Raw genomic sequence first — 15,120 nt, 5'->3', positions numbered from 1 at the left:
TGTGATGACTATATGGAGAAGCTTTTGAATATGTATGTGGTCTAGCCTTCATATTGTTGTGTGATGTGTAATGGTGTAAAAAAATTTCTGAGAAGAAGTAAAGGATGTAAGTGTATTACATTTTGAAAATATATGGATTATGTGTGGTGATTCTGTGTTTTGTTTTTTCTGTAGTTTATTTTTCTCTATTATGACGTCTATTTTATTTCATTATCTGTTTGATTTCTTTATTATAAGTATGGCTTCTTGGGGAGTCCCATTTTAAATTTGAATGTTAAATTTAAACAAAACAAAATATAACTCTCAAAGTAAAAAACAAACAAAAAACGACCTTTAAGCAGTGAGGAAACTAGCTAAAACTGTAATTATTTGCAAACAATATTCTTCAACATAAGCCTACATAAATAATAAAATAAAAAAAAATCATTCAATCATTATTTATTTCTCATCGTGCTCCATGTTTTAGTTATTTGTAGTTTATTATGTGACAAGCAGCGAGCGAAGACTCGCTTCAACGTCACAATAAGAATACATTTCCCAGGATGCAACACAGCTGACGCAGCCGAAGACGTATCTGGGGATCCATGACAGTCATTAAAGTCGCATGCCTAGAAGTACAGCAGCTGACGAATTAGAGTAGCTATGTTTAAAATAAGCTGTTAACTAGCCAACCGAAATAAGCAGCAACAAGAAAGACACGTAAAGACATGGTGCTTCGCTTCTAATATATTTTTCTACATTTTTGTGTTAAAATAATGAAAATGGGTGCGCTCCAAAGATGTTTATCCAGCGGTAGCGGAAACGGCCGCGGGGTGGCGAATAGCAAGCATCATCCCTCCATGCCCGCTGAATATCCCCTCAGTCCCAGCACCTCTGCAGCGTGAATCCCTCCCTCCACATCAAAGATATCCTCTCTGGACACGCAGCTGGACCAACGTTTCTAATTTTACCGGGCTACACTTATCTCCAGGTAAGTATTTCTCTACAGAACGTTACGGGACCATGTGAGCTAACACGTCAAGCTAACCTCAACGGAAGGTTTTGCTAGAATTGGAAATGGGTTAAAATAAACACTAAGGTCCCGAAATATAATTAAACCGAGTTTGTTTTTGACGGCTGTGTATTTGTGTATTTTCCCTGTCTTTCCATGTGTGGCGTTGGGTCATTTACATGTTCTCTGTATTGTGTAAATAAGTCAGAGAGTTTTAAAGGAAACTTGGCTGTAAGTTTTCTTTCTCCTTGGGTCGCTTTGACATATTTTCTCCCCCCTAATGCTGCTAACTTTTGTGTTTATATTCACACAAAAGTGTGAATAGATGAGCCATTCAGACATGTATGAAGAGGTTTATCACTCTTTATAGAAGAGCACTATATTTATACTCCCTTCTTTTGCTATTTATTGAGTATATATACATAGAGGTGTGGTTGGATCAAATAAAAATAGACATAGAATGACTCTTTAAGTTTTACATTTTTAAAATAATTTCTTCCAAAAGAGAAATAGATTGTTTTAGGCTTACAGCTGCACCGATTTAAAAATGTTTTTAAAGTGAATTAATTAGAACTGTGCAAAGATTTTACTGAAATTAAAAATAAAAATCCTTTACTTTGTTTTTAATCAATTTATCTTAAGAAGTAAGAAAGTTAAGGTTTTTGCCTCGTTTTAATATTTTTTTAAACATTGTATTTACCTTGGAAGTCAAATTGTAGTAAACATTTTCACAAATGACACTTCTTTCTTAAAATATGTCTAAGATAAATACTTAAAATAAGTATAAACTATGACTAAATCTGTGGCGTACATCAGCTTAAACATTAAATGAGTTTTGGATAATATTTTTACTATAATTACTAATATTTTTGTATGTTTACTAACCAAACATTCTGCTGGTTTAACAGTCATGAACAGATCTGTCAAAAATTAATCATTTGTTTGTCACTCGACAAAAAATCTCAACACATTTTGTTCTAAAAAATATCTAAAAAGAAATGGAAGCTTGGTAACCTAGATTATTGTTTGCAGTTCTCATCAACAATTAAGCTGTTGAAGCCCAAACAGTAGCTGCACACCTGCAGATGTTAACATATACGGTCATATGGAAAAGTTTGGGCACCCCTATCAATCTTAATTATTTTCATTTCTAAACTTTAGGGTTTTTGCAAGAGCTATTTCAGTATGATATATCTAATACTGCATATATTTCAGTATTGAATCTAGGTTTATGGGACTAACTGAAAATATTGAGTATGCATTAAAACAAAATTTGACAGGTGCGATAATATGGGCACCTCAGCAAAGAAGAGATGTTAATATTTAGTAGATCCTCCTTTTGTAAAAACGGCAGCCTCTAATCACTTGTAGTAGCTTTTATTGAGTTCCTGCATTCTGGATATAGGGATTTTTGACCATTCTTCTTTGCAAAACAATTCCAGTTCAGTTTGATGGTCGCCTAGCATGGACAGCCTGCTTTAAATCATCCCACAGATGTTCAATGATATTCAGGTTTGGGGATTGGGATGGCCATTCCAGAACATTGGAATTGATCCTCTGCATGAGTGACTGAGTAGATTTTGAGTGGTGTTTTGGATCATTTTCTTGTTGAAATATCCATCCCTGGCGTAACTTCCACTTCGTAACTGATTCTTGAACATTATTCTCAAAAATCTGCTGATATTTAGTGAAGTCCATGCGACCCTCAACTTTAACGAGATTCCCAGTGCCAGCATTGGCAACACAGCCCCAAAGCATGATGGAACCTCCTCTAAATTTCACAGTGGGTAGCAAGTGCTTTTCTGGGAACACTGTGGGGGTTTTTTTTATGCTGCCATGCATAACGCCTTTTTTATGACCAAACAACTCAATCTTTGTTTCATCAATGCACAGGACCTTATTCAAAAATAAAGCTGGCTTGTCCAAATGTGCTATTGCATACCTCAAGTGATTCTGTTTTTGGCGTGCTTGCAGAAAAGGCTTCTGTCGCATCACTCTCTCATACAGCTTCTCCTGGTGCAAAGTGCACTGAATTGTTAAACGATGCACAGTGACAGCGTCTGCTGCAAGATGATGCTGCAGGTCTTTGGAGGTGGTTTGTGGGTTGTCCTTCACCATTCTCACCATTCTTCTTCTCTACCTCTCTGATATTTTTCTTGGCATAACAAGAACCGTCCCTGTGGTCTTCCATACACTTACTATGTTCCTCACAGTGGAAACCTACAGTTTAAATTCTGAGTTCTGAGAAAACTTTTTGTATCCTTCCCCTGAACGACTATGTTAAACAATCTTTGTTTTCAGATAATTTGAGAGTTGTTTCGAGGTCCCCATGATGAATCTTCAGAGAAGATTCAAACAGGAGAACAACTTGCAATTGGCCACCTTAAATACATTTTCCCATGATTGGATAGACCTGGCTATGAAGTTCAAATCTTAATGAAGTTACCAAACCAATTTTGTGTTTCAGTAAATGAGTGAAAAGTTAAGGGTATTCAAATCAATAAAATGATTAGCACCTGTCAAGTTTTGTTTTAATGCATATTGCACATTTTCTGTTAGTCCAATAAACCTCAATTCAATACTGAAATATTACTGTGTCCATCAGTTATTAGATATATCAAACTGAAATAGCTGTTGCAAACACCCAAATATTTAGAAATCAAAATAATTATGATTAATAGGGGAGCCCAAACTTTTAATATGACTGTATATTGACACTTGATCGCAATTATGATTTCCAAACATGCAAGAACCAGTTCTTAGAATCAAGTTGATGTGAGGTTTTAAGTTCAAAATCCCTTCAAATTGAAGTTGTTTTAATAAGAAGTTGGAAAAAGGTGTCACAGTCACCCCAGCCATAAAGAGCAACTGACCAGCAGTGCACAGCAGCGAGTGGGGAAGGGGTGGCTGCAACCTATAAGCAGCATTTCTGTTAAGGAGCAGAAAGCTCTTCTAATTAATCTGCTTATAATAGTAATGTAGCTTTATGAAGTAACAAAAAAAGGATAATATTCTGCACAGTTTGCAAGTTTGAATTAAATTATGTATTGTAACTAATCTGCTGGGATGAAAATGATTTGTAGAGCATATTTACACACAGATAATGCCCAATAAAGTTTCACAGTAGCTATCAATGTAGGAGTAATTTTGGGAATTTAGCGTTATTTTTTTATTTAAAAATAATAAAATGATGTGTGATGTTTGGCTGCCTTCATCTTAAAAGCAGCTTTGATGTGACTTGGATGGCTTTCCTGCTGAAGCACCTGGTTGTGCCCAATTATTAACCACCTTCAGTGGAATCACTTTCAGATTAAAGAAAATCTGTCAATATGGTAAAAAAAAATAAATAAACCTGGAAACACAGTAAGGGATGAACTGAATAGAAGAAGAAAAAAAGTTGGAAAACTTCAAGCTCCTCTAAATGTTCAAACTTCTTATAGAGAGAAATGTTTCATGGTCACATAAGGTTGAAGTTTATGATGACTGACAAAAAGTCGTCTTCTGTGATGATATGAGCTTCAGACCTACAAACTGAACCAACTGTCAGGCATGGTGGTTGTAGAGTTATGCTACAGATCATTCTATCATCTAATGGTAACTGAGTATTGATGAGAACTCAAACAAACCTGTGAACTGTTCTAAAATAGTCAAGGAAGATAATAGCTTCTAGATTGGCCATATCCAGAATCCTAATCAAAACAGTGGAGTTTGCTGCAAAGTCAGGTCTTTTATTGTGACCTTGTAGATCCTTTTTAATGGCTATATTTATTGGTTTTATATATGTATTTATTTTTGTGCTGAAGGCTAATTCTGATACCTTTTTTGCCCAAAATGATTGTAACTCTATGATGACAGTAGCACTGCAGCTCGGAAAGCAATGCAACCTGAAAGATATGCTAGAGCCTTCTCTTTTATGTTAAATCCACCCATCACTAAAATCGCTGTGTCATGTTATCGGTTTCCTCAAAGGCCTTTTGTTTTGTTTTTGAGTGTCTGTTTTAAGCAGCCAAATTCCAGTCTCCATACAACTTGGAGAAGAATTTGTGTATCTATAAAGCTTCAGCACAGATTCAGGTTGTGTTACCTCGTCTTTTCATAATTTATATATTCAGCCGCTGTCCCCCGTCTGACCCTGAACTGAAAGTGACACCTCGCATAAGCCTCCTGAGAATGAATTTTGTCAACTAAGTTGTGAAAACTGAGAAATGATCACCTAATCTTTTCTTCTGTATGCGCAGATTGGTTTCAATAGCTATTGTATAGTGCGATTGAGAAAATAATGTCCTGAACGACTCTTGTCAGTTGCTTGGTCTACTGTCTGGGGCTGTGAAATAGATCTTTGTGAAATCTAAACTTGTAATTGGGTTTCTGGGCTAAAGAGATTTGTCTGAGTAGACTATAGCACACCCAGATCCAAAGCAGCGTAGAAATCTCTTTAAAAAATGAAAAGGAGCTTAAATAGTAACTGTTAATGCTGCTGCCAGCTCCCTTTTAATAAGAATCTAAAAAATGTCACCTTTATTTTCCAAATCATGAACTCTTATTCTAGATTTATGTCAAATAATGCATTGTATTAACTTTGTTGTTTTTTTTTGTGTGTGTGCTTCTTTAGCAAAGGTAACTATGCTCGTGGAGCCTGAATGCCATGACTGCATAGATGATTTGGTGTTCAAGATCTTGCAAGCAAAGGACTCCACCGAAGGTTCCTGATTGTTGGTTTTAAGGGTGTTTACCTACTTCTGGTTACACTTCCTGGCTTCTGCTTTTGCTCAGCATTTCCTCATCCCCTTCTTAAAGGCAGGATGTTTGTAGCTTTTGCAGAACTCTGACCTTACTGTAAAAAAAGGGCATCACGAGACTTTTCACCAGTGAACTGAGTTGTCACACCAAGACAAGATACTTGGCCTTGAAAAGGGCACCTCTACCTCACCCTTATCCCCCTGCCCTGTACCATGCTGGGTGCACTCTTGCTGCGGAGGAACATGTCCCAGAAGCTGAGTGTGCTGCTGCTGGTATTTGGGTTGGCATGGGGATTGATGCTGCTGCGCTACACCGTGCAGCAGCCTCGCCATCAAAGCAGCGCCGAGCTACGCGAACAGATTCTGGAGCTCAGCAGGCGATATGTGAAGGTCCTGACGGAGGAGAACCAGAATGCGCCAGGAGGGCCACAGGGAACGTCCATGGCAGGATACGGTATGCTGGTTCACAAATAAACAAATGGGTGTTAAAATGACCAACTCAAAGTCCAGACCTGAATCCAATCGAGAATCTGTGGAAGGAAATGGAAACTTCTGTTCACAAACGCCCTCCATCAAACCTCACTAGGCTCCAGCTGTTTTGCAGGAAGAATGGGCAACAATTTCAGTTGCTTCATGTGCAGAACTGATAGAGACAAACCCCAAGCAACCTGCAGCTGTAATTGCTACAAAGTATTAACTCATAAGGGCTGAATAATTTTATACAATACATATTTCAGGTTATTTGTTAAAGTTTCAAATATTCAATATATTATGTTCCAGTTCATGATTGTCTACCACAGAGGGATTTAAATCACACCCATCATGGCGATTCGATTCAGTATCAATTTCATGACCCAACGATTTGATTATTTTCGATACTCAAGAATAAACCACGATATGATTCGATTAATTGGTTAATTTAAAAAAACATTTTTTTTTTTTTACTTACAGGGTAGACAATGTCTCAAATTTAAAATAAATCAATGAAAGTTGCAATATCGTTATGCATTTTATTTGAGAAACAACAGCAAATAACAGAAGTAGCAAGGTATTATTCAACCTAGGCCTATGAAAACTAACCTGACTCCGCCAGATGGATTTACTCCGCATATCCATCTGGAAACCTTCGGTTGAAGTAATTTAGGGAAGGGGCGAAAATACTGGTTAGCTGATTGGCCTATGTTTGTGATAGACGGGCCAAATAAACCAATCAGATCAACGAACCACAAGCCAGGCTACTCTTGCCGAAACCAGTCGGGAGAAGAGCAAAAACATCTTTTCCTCTGAGAAAAGCCTCCAGAGCAGTGTTTTGCTCTTCTTTCAGTGAAGAAATACTCTGTAATTCCGATAAAACTTGCTCGATAGCCGCGCTAACGTTAGTTTCATCGTCTGAAGCCGCCATGTTCTTTAAACTGAACTGTCGCGCTTCTCGTTGCGTCACACCTCAACCCGCCTCAAAGCCAACGCTGATTGGACGTTCGTTTGGTGAACGGCTCCAAATTTTCTTTAACGGAGAGTCTCCAGACTGATCTGCGAGTGAAACCTTGAAAGCTCGCGAGATCAGGATGGTCTCACGAGGCTATATGAAAACCTCATTCACTGAAAAATAATGCCTCTGTGTTTACGCGAGTGTGTGTGTGTGTGTGTGTGTGTGCAAGCGGAAAGAGGGTAGGTTCTAAAGGAAGCGAGGTAGGAGGGCAAAATAGGTTTAGCGCCACCGCAGCGCGGGAGTCAGAATTACTTCCAGGAGCAAATGGAAAAAAATAGACCGGAGGGAAAAAAACCAAAACATGAATCAATACTCTTACAGACGTGTCGATGCATCGGATCGTCAGCTGTTGGATCGATGCATCGATACAAAGCGATTATTTTTTACACCCCTACTACCACGTGGTGATTTTTCACAAAAAAATTTAATTTTATATATTTTTTGAAGTCTAAAATGTGGCAAAAGGTCAAAAAGTTCAAGAGTACCGAATACTTTTGCAAGGCACTGAAAATAAAAGATGGAAGTTATGCTAAGTTATTCATACATTTTTTAGATCTACATCAATGTCCAGAATGTGTAGAAAATGAGACTGGTATCTTTTAAAATGTAAAATTAGAGAAATAAAGGATAAAAAGAAGGTTTCACTCTCCCTGCAGAAGCTCTCCTAATTTAGACAAGGAATAAATTAGCACCGGTGCATTGGGTCAAAGATGAGGCTCTCACCCTGACTCCAGCGCTGTTTAGTCATGTCAGCGATATTCCTTCCTGTGCATATAATATAATCCCAACAGTGTCTTTAAGTTACACTTTTGAACACTAGTTCAAATATTTGCCTGTGCACACACGGCTGCAGATTCTTCTTCGCTGATATTAGGTAGTTTCTATTTCCAGTCAGCAAACTGGGCATCAAAACTAGGAATCAAAAATAAGAAATTTGAACAATGCCAGGAAAAATGAAAGGTTAGAGGCGGTTCCGATCGATTATTGATTCTCAACGCCTAATATTAATTATCTACTACATTGCTTTGGTCTAGATAGGTGTCAGACTGCAGACCTTCAGGGCCAGTTTACCAACTTAGATATGTACCTCAATACAATGGCTTCTAAGCATGCAGTCACGTTTCCCATTCCTGTTATTGATATTAGCATACCGTTCTAGTGCGAGAAAACATGTAAAAGTTTCAGGAAACCTGTGGTCTATCACAAACATACTAATCAGTACTTCAAAAAAATTGTTGAAACGTGACAAAATGTTTAGAAGCAAAGTAAGCATAAAAAATATGACTTTTGTCATTATTGTGTGCACTTTTTCTAATTGAAATCTTTGCCTTCCAGCTGACCTGAAGAGGACCATAGCTGTTTTGCTGGATGACATTCTGACACGGCTGGTTAAACTGGAGGGGAAAATCGAACTGGTGGCAAATTCCTCCTCAACAAACACATCGCACTCGGCAGCAGCGGGTGTCCCTGCTGGCCTGCGGAAAGCTTCAAAGCAGGAGTCAGCAGGGAGCCATCCCGGGATGCCACGTCTTTATCCACACCTCCCTAGAAGACCTCGACCGCATTAAAACTGAGCTCTTTTCTCCTGAAGCACCTATACATCACTGCTCACTGGTGTATCGGCATCAAGTGATCAAGTAGCAATATAAACATATATATATATATTCGGTGCGGTCGGAGAAGGACATGAAGCGCTTCTTTGTTTCCCAACTTGTCGTTCTACATTCAGATTTTCGTGTTTATGTTTTATATTTGCATTGCAGAATTTATTTCAGTTTTTTTTTCCTTATCCTTGCAAGTTTGACTGTTAAAATAAATGCAAATTTCAAAGGAAACCAAAAAAAAGCTGAAAAAGGTGGTGAGAAATTTGCCTAAAATATCTCACACTTGCATCATAAATAGGTTTCCAGTACAGCATCAGCAAACACTGAGCTCAACCATACACTCAAGACCATGAAGAACAGCTGTGCTTTAGTGGTTCAGAAGGCACGCTTAAGAAAGATGACTATTTTAGCTTGTGATCATTACGCATTAATAAAGTTTGCTCTTAAGAATAACCCAAAGAATAGATTTTTAGCGCTTCATTCAAGGCAATATAAATGTACATGTTTTGTTGAAGTATGTGTAGAATGAAATGTCTTGCAACTGTAAACATCTGTCTGAGTGTGTGGGCTTGCCATATCTGTTCAAATCTAATGTGCCGTAGAGCTGTTTCAATACGGATCATGAAGAACATTGAATGTACCACGCTGTCTGTGGGTCTGATTCGTTCAGGGTTCATATCGCACTGTGACTACAGAGACTTCTTTAATATACCGAGCTTATCTTAACTTTAGCTTCAGGAATGTTTAAAGGGGAGTGGAATGTGTTGGAATGTTCCTCCGATTGCTCTGTGTAATGCTGATAAACTGGTGGAATACCAGTTGGCTAATTCACCGTTTTGATAGAGGTGAGGGTTTCTCAAACTGACATCATTTGGAAGTTTCGTGTGATTAAAAATTCAGTGTGGGTGAAAATTGTAATCAAAGAATTCTTCACTTTATTTCAAATTTAGTCACCTTTATCTGAAGGGGATTTTATTCAGTGGTGTGTTGAGAGTGATGCTGTAAAAGCCACAGGCTTTTTATTTTTGCTCAATTTTCAGTAGAAATTAACCTTTTATGAATCTGTTTTTGAAATCGTCCACAATAAAAATACTTGCAGGTTATTAAATTATTTGATAGAGCACAAACACATCTTCCTTGATCATCTGTTTGCAAACTTCTAATTATTTGAGTGGATTATTTATGAGATGAACAGCACAGAGCGGCACAAGACTGTAAAACAGGAGGAACATGTATATCTTGTTTTCAAAATATTAAAGAAACCTGAAATGACCTGCTTTTGCATTCACTTCCCCCGAGTCCATAATTGATTAAATCACATTTTACTACATTTACAGTCAAAGTAGCTTCATGAATCATTTTAGCACATGAATATTTCTTGATACTTTTCATTCTCTTTATAAAATTGCTGTGCTGCTTGTAAGTGCTCTATCCATCTTCATCTGATCCTCTTCCACGTCTGGATCCCCACAGTATAATCCCGCATCTCTGTGTTTTACCATGGGGACGGTGTGTTGAAGCGATCTGGAGTTATTTTTTTTCCACTAAAAGGTAGCATTTAGATTGGAAATAAAACTACTAATCTTACCACAAAAGCCTATGGCCGTTATTGGTTCTACAGTGGCTCCTTATCGTGGCAAAAAAATGACAAAAGACCCAAATAATATTTCTGAATGCAGTATAATAACATAGCAGGTTTAGAATTCAGTAGAACTTTTAAAAGTATAGTTTGATTTAACTTTTATAACAGATATTAAAAAGAACCGCTTATATGTTTTTCATCTCTATGGGAGGTGTTTGCCTAGTGGGTTAGAGCATTGTGCTTGTGCTCTGAGAAAGTTGCAAGTACCCGGTTTGATCCCCACAGCCTCCTCTCTGGGTTCCTGAGCAAAACAATGGCAGCCCGCTGCTCCCCAAAGGGATGGGTTAAATGCAGAGAGTGAGTTTCCCAATGTGGGACATTAAAGGGTTTGAATATTTTATTTTCCACACATAATCCATGTTACATCTTTATACAAAATTTTAGTATTTTTCTTTATTCTGAAACCTAAAATATAAATAAAATGTTAGTTCTCGAAAACAACACTTTTTCTGTAGCTTATATTTAACAAAAATAATACGTTATATTTTAAAATGCAGCTCTAATCGACTTGTATTTAGCTGGACCCAAGTTAAAAATGACTCTTTGGGTTTTAAAGGTTGCAGGTCGCAGTTATAAGCAGTAAAACCTAAAGGAAATCAAATCAAAAGCAGTTTGCTGATACAGTTTTAGATGAAGAGTTACATAAAGCCTTGTTGGTTTTTGATGGCGCTCTAACTTTTAACTTTGATTCTTATTTATCAGACCACAAGTGTGTTTTTTTTTCTTTCTTTTTTTATATACGGTAGCTTAAATATGATAGACCTGAATTCCAGACAAGAGATTGTAGGTTGTTTTATTTTCTTTATAATTTCTTCTTTATAATTATGCTCTTACTGGTCACTGGTCTATACTGGACATGATTTCAATAACTGTGATTTCATCTAAAAATCCTTTTAACAACCCTGTCACTGTCACTTGGCCTGCATGCCAAGACGCTGCTGGACATTATTGGACTTTCTTGACTTTTCAGGTATAAATTAGAGCTTTCTGATAGTGTATGTTTCGAATAAGCCAATGAAAATTTAAAGTTTTCTCTTTTTTCTACTTATAATGTGCCCCAAAAAATGTGGTTGTATCACAGCTTCGTGTGGGAGGAAATGGTAACTTAATTTTGGGCTTCCATTATAACTGCGGGTTACTTTAACAGAACATCCGTAGCAGCAAACTTTCTGAAACCTTCTGAAAACTATTTTCTTATGCTTCATCACTTATAATGTACTCAAAAAATTGCACTCAGCTCAGAGTTGCATTACTTATTAACATATTTTGACTTCAGTAAAAGTAACCAGTAGCCTTCCTAGAAATAATCCACATAAGAGTAAATTAGTAAATACTAACAAGGCTACACAAGCACTGAATAAGTAATTATAGCATCTGATTTACTTCATAAAATTATATAATCTGCCAGGACAAAAATATAAATCAATGCAAACCCTGGTGTTCTAATATGAAAATAAAATAAAACTGATTTAACTGAGCATTAACAAACTCAAGCAGAAGAAACTTTGTATGTTGGACGGTAAACTACCTCTAGAAACAGTATTGACTTTTTATTATATATAACTTTGACCTCCATATATCAAAGGCTTAGATAGAAGTGAGATTTTAGTTTCAAATGTGCTTGTTCTTTATTCTGTGACAGGTTGAGTAAAAATACTTAATGAAAACGATACTTAAAGAAAAAGTAGAATTTATGATGGAGTAAAACTACTTCTAAAATTCAATTTAAAAAAAGTGAAATGTAACTGAGTAAATGTAAATACCCACCTTTGCTTATATCATTGCTGTGCTTATATTACATGGCCAAGAATTATCTCTCAGCAAAGATACAAACTGTACTTATAAAGTCTGGCTATAACAGTATAAGTTGCCTGCTCTGGAGATAAGCACCACAGATAAGCAAGTATATGGATGAGTTAATGATTTATTTAGCATGTCTTCAATATTGTATAATCTCTGCAGTTTCATTCTAGAGATATAACATTTGTTATGAATAAAAATTTTATTTACTGCACATTAGCATTTTCTTTTGAGGCAGTAGAAATTTTTCTTCTTTATTTACTTTACATTTAAGGGTAAGAAGCAGCAGTTTGATTTTAGGTTAAGGCTTAATGGGCTTATTTGTTAAAACATAAAGGAAACTTTAACTGAGCAGCAAAAAACTAAATAAATCCAATAAGTTAAGGCACAAAATGCTGGCGAATTATTTCACCAAAAGCTGCTGATAAAACTGTTGTCCAGCTGGCTGTCAGTGACACCCTACAGCAGTGTTTTCCAACCTTTTTTGACCCGTTTACCATGAGTACCCCCTCAGTCAAAAGTATTGATGATTGTCCAAAAGTGAAAAGTACAAGAACTGATATATAAATTAAAAAACTATTTTACTTCATCTTTTAACTTTAGCATTTAATTATTAGGTATTTTATTCTTTTGATCTAAAAAAAAAAAAAAAAAACATACATATGTTGCCTGGAAGTTGGTAGGGAATCAGAATGAATACAAACAAAATCATATTATAAAGCTGTATTTATAAAACGGGAGCCCCTCTGAGTAACTCCCTCATTTTTTATATAGATTTAAATTTTATGAATATATTGAGCAAAACTTTTAGACTGATTGAATTTATTTTACTTTGTTTTCATCAAGACACCTGAGCTGTTTTGATGTTTTGACCTCCTTATAGAAGAAGAAGGCTTAGCTGATAGAAGTGAGATTAAGAAAACAAAGCTGGTGTTCAAAAAACAACTCATTTGAGTCAAACTAACTTTATTTGCATTTTAGTTTAAAATGTGCTTGTTCTTCATGTTGTGAAAAGTTGAGTAGAAATAATGAAAACAATATGAGTGGAGTAATACGGCTTCTAAAAGTACTTTTTTTTTTTTTCAAGTTGGCCAATTAAATGTAACTGAGTAAATGTAACTACCCACCTTTGCTTTTACTTAGGTTATTGCTCAACTAATAATTATCTTTCTGCAAAGATAAAAGCCCTACTTCTAAAGTCTGGCTATAACAGTATAAGTTGTCTGCTCTGGAGATAAGCACCAGTCTCTAAGCAAGTACATGGATGAGTTAATGATTCTTTAACATGTTTTTATATTCTACAATCTCAGCAGTTTAATTCTAGAAATATAGAATTTTTTATTAATAACATTTTATTTACAGTTTATTGTGTGTTTTTTGACAATAGGAACTGCTCGTCTTTCTTTCTTTTTTACTTTGCATTTAAGAGTATCAGCAGCATTTTGATTTTGTTATGTGATTGCTTGCCATACCTGGTCTGTGGGGAGCCATTCACAGTCCAGCATGACGCGCTCGGACCCAACCTACCTTATCCACCAATCACAGCAAAGCCTTGCCCTCTTCCATGTTTGCTTTTTGTTTGCAAAGAAACCGTGTACGTTTTTGTTTTTTCACAGGAAGGTAAAGGACCTGTTCTTTTGCAAACAGCTTGTATTACAGTCCCTCTGCAGCCATGTTTTCTGGGCCCCAGGCTACCTGGGGACCTATTCTAATTATTCTAGTTAATGCATTTAAACATCATGAGTGATATGACCTCACTGCTCTGCGTTTCTTGTTGAAACTTGTTTATTGTTGCTACATTAGACATTTTTTGCAAAGGTGACACAAAGGAGGAATCAGTGACAGATTGGTAAGTAGTTACGCATTTTATTTATGCTTATCTTTTTTTTTTAAAGGTATATTTGTTTCAAGCTTATTACCAGATGGGCCTATGCCAATCCTAGTGCAAAGTCTTCCACACACTGGGTAAGTTTTTTTGGTTTCTGTTTTTTTTTTTTTTGGTTTGTTTGTTTGTTTTTTTATTTACTACAGATTTATGACTTCCAGCTAATAACCAAAAATATCACAAAATGCTAATTTTTTTATGTGATGTGAGGCTACTGCAGATTAATTTTCTCTTTGCATACTGTAGCTCACACCAATGTGTTGTGGCCTGGAGCCAATCCGCCTGTGGCCCTCTTGAGGTCTATTGGAAGCCTTGGTTGTTTTCCTTATCACAAACAGGTTATCCCAGTTGTTGGCACCAGAGTCTTTCATCTTATTAGGGGGGCCACATGCCGAAGGCATGGTTAGGGGGGCCACATGCCGAAGGCATGGCCCACCTACTACTATTGCACATATTTATTCTGCGTATTATTAGGGGGGCCACATGCCGAAGGCATGGCCCACCTATTACTATTGCACATATTTATTCCGCGTATTATTAGGGGGGCCACATGCCGAAGGCATGGTTAGGGGGGCCACATGCCGAAGGCATGGCCCACCTACTACTATTGCACATATTTATTCTGCGTATTATTAGGGGGGCCACATGCCGAAGGCATGGCCCACCTATTACTATTGCACATATTTATTCCGCGTATTATTAGGGGGGCCACATGCCGAAGGCATGGCCCACCTATTACTATTGCACATATTTATTCCGCGTATTATTAGGGGGGCCACATGCCGAAGGCATGGCCCACCTATTACTATTGCACATATTTATTCCGCGTATTATTAGGGGGGCCACATGCCGAAGGCATGGCCCACCTATTACTATTGCACATATTTATTCCGCGTATTATTAGGGGGGCCACATGCCGAAGGCATGGCCCACCTATTACTATTGCACATATTTATTCCGCGTATTATTA

At 36.9% G+C, this 15,120-nt stretch overlaps 1 protein-coding gene across 1 annotated transcript; it reads left to right on the top strand.

Annotated features, from left to right (window-relative positions):
- Positions 1 to 570: 570 nt before the first annotated feature.
- ccdc126 (coiled-coil domain containing 126) lies at positions 571 to 9,741 on the top strand. Its single transcript, XM_038288954.1, has 3 exons — positions 571 to 970; positions 5,604 to 6,184; positions 8,555 to 9,741. The coding sequence occupies exons 2-3, from the start codon at positions 5,944 to 5,946 to the stop codon at positions 8,785 to 8,787; spliced, it is 474 nt and encodes a 157-aa protein (XP_038144882.1). The 5' UTR covers positions 571 to 970; positions 5,604 to 5,943; the 3' UTR covers positions 8,788 to 9,741.
- The last annotated feature ends 5,379 nt before the right edge of the window (positions 9,742 to 15,120 follow it).

The sequence above is a fragment of the Cyprinodon tularosa genome, unplaced genomic scaffold, assembly GCF_016077235.1.
Source record: "Cyprinodon tularosa strain WSP-4 unplaced genomic scaffold, ASM1607723v1 ctg26, whole genome shotgun sequence".
Classification (NCBI taxonomy): Eukaryota; Metazoa; Chordata; class Actinopteri; order Cyprinodontiformes; family Cyprinodontidae; genus Cyprinodon; species Cyprinodon tularosa.
This window is presented reverse-complemented; position numbering and strand designations above follow the sequence as displayed.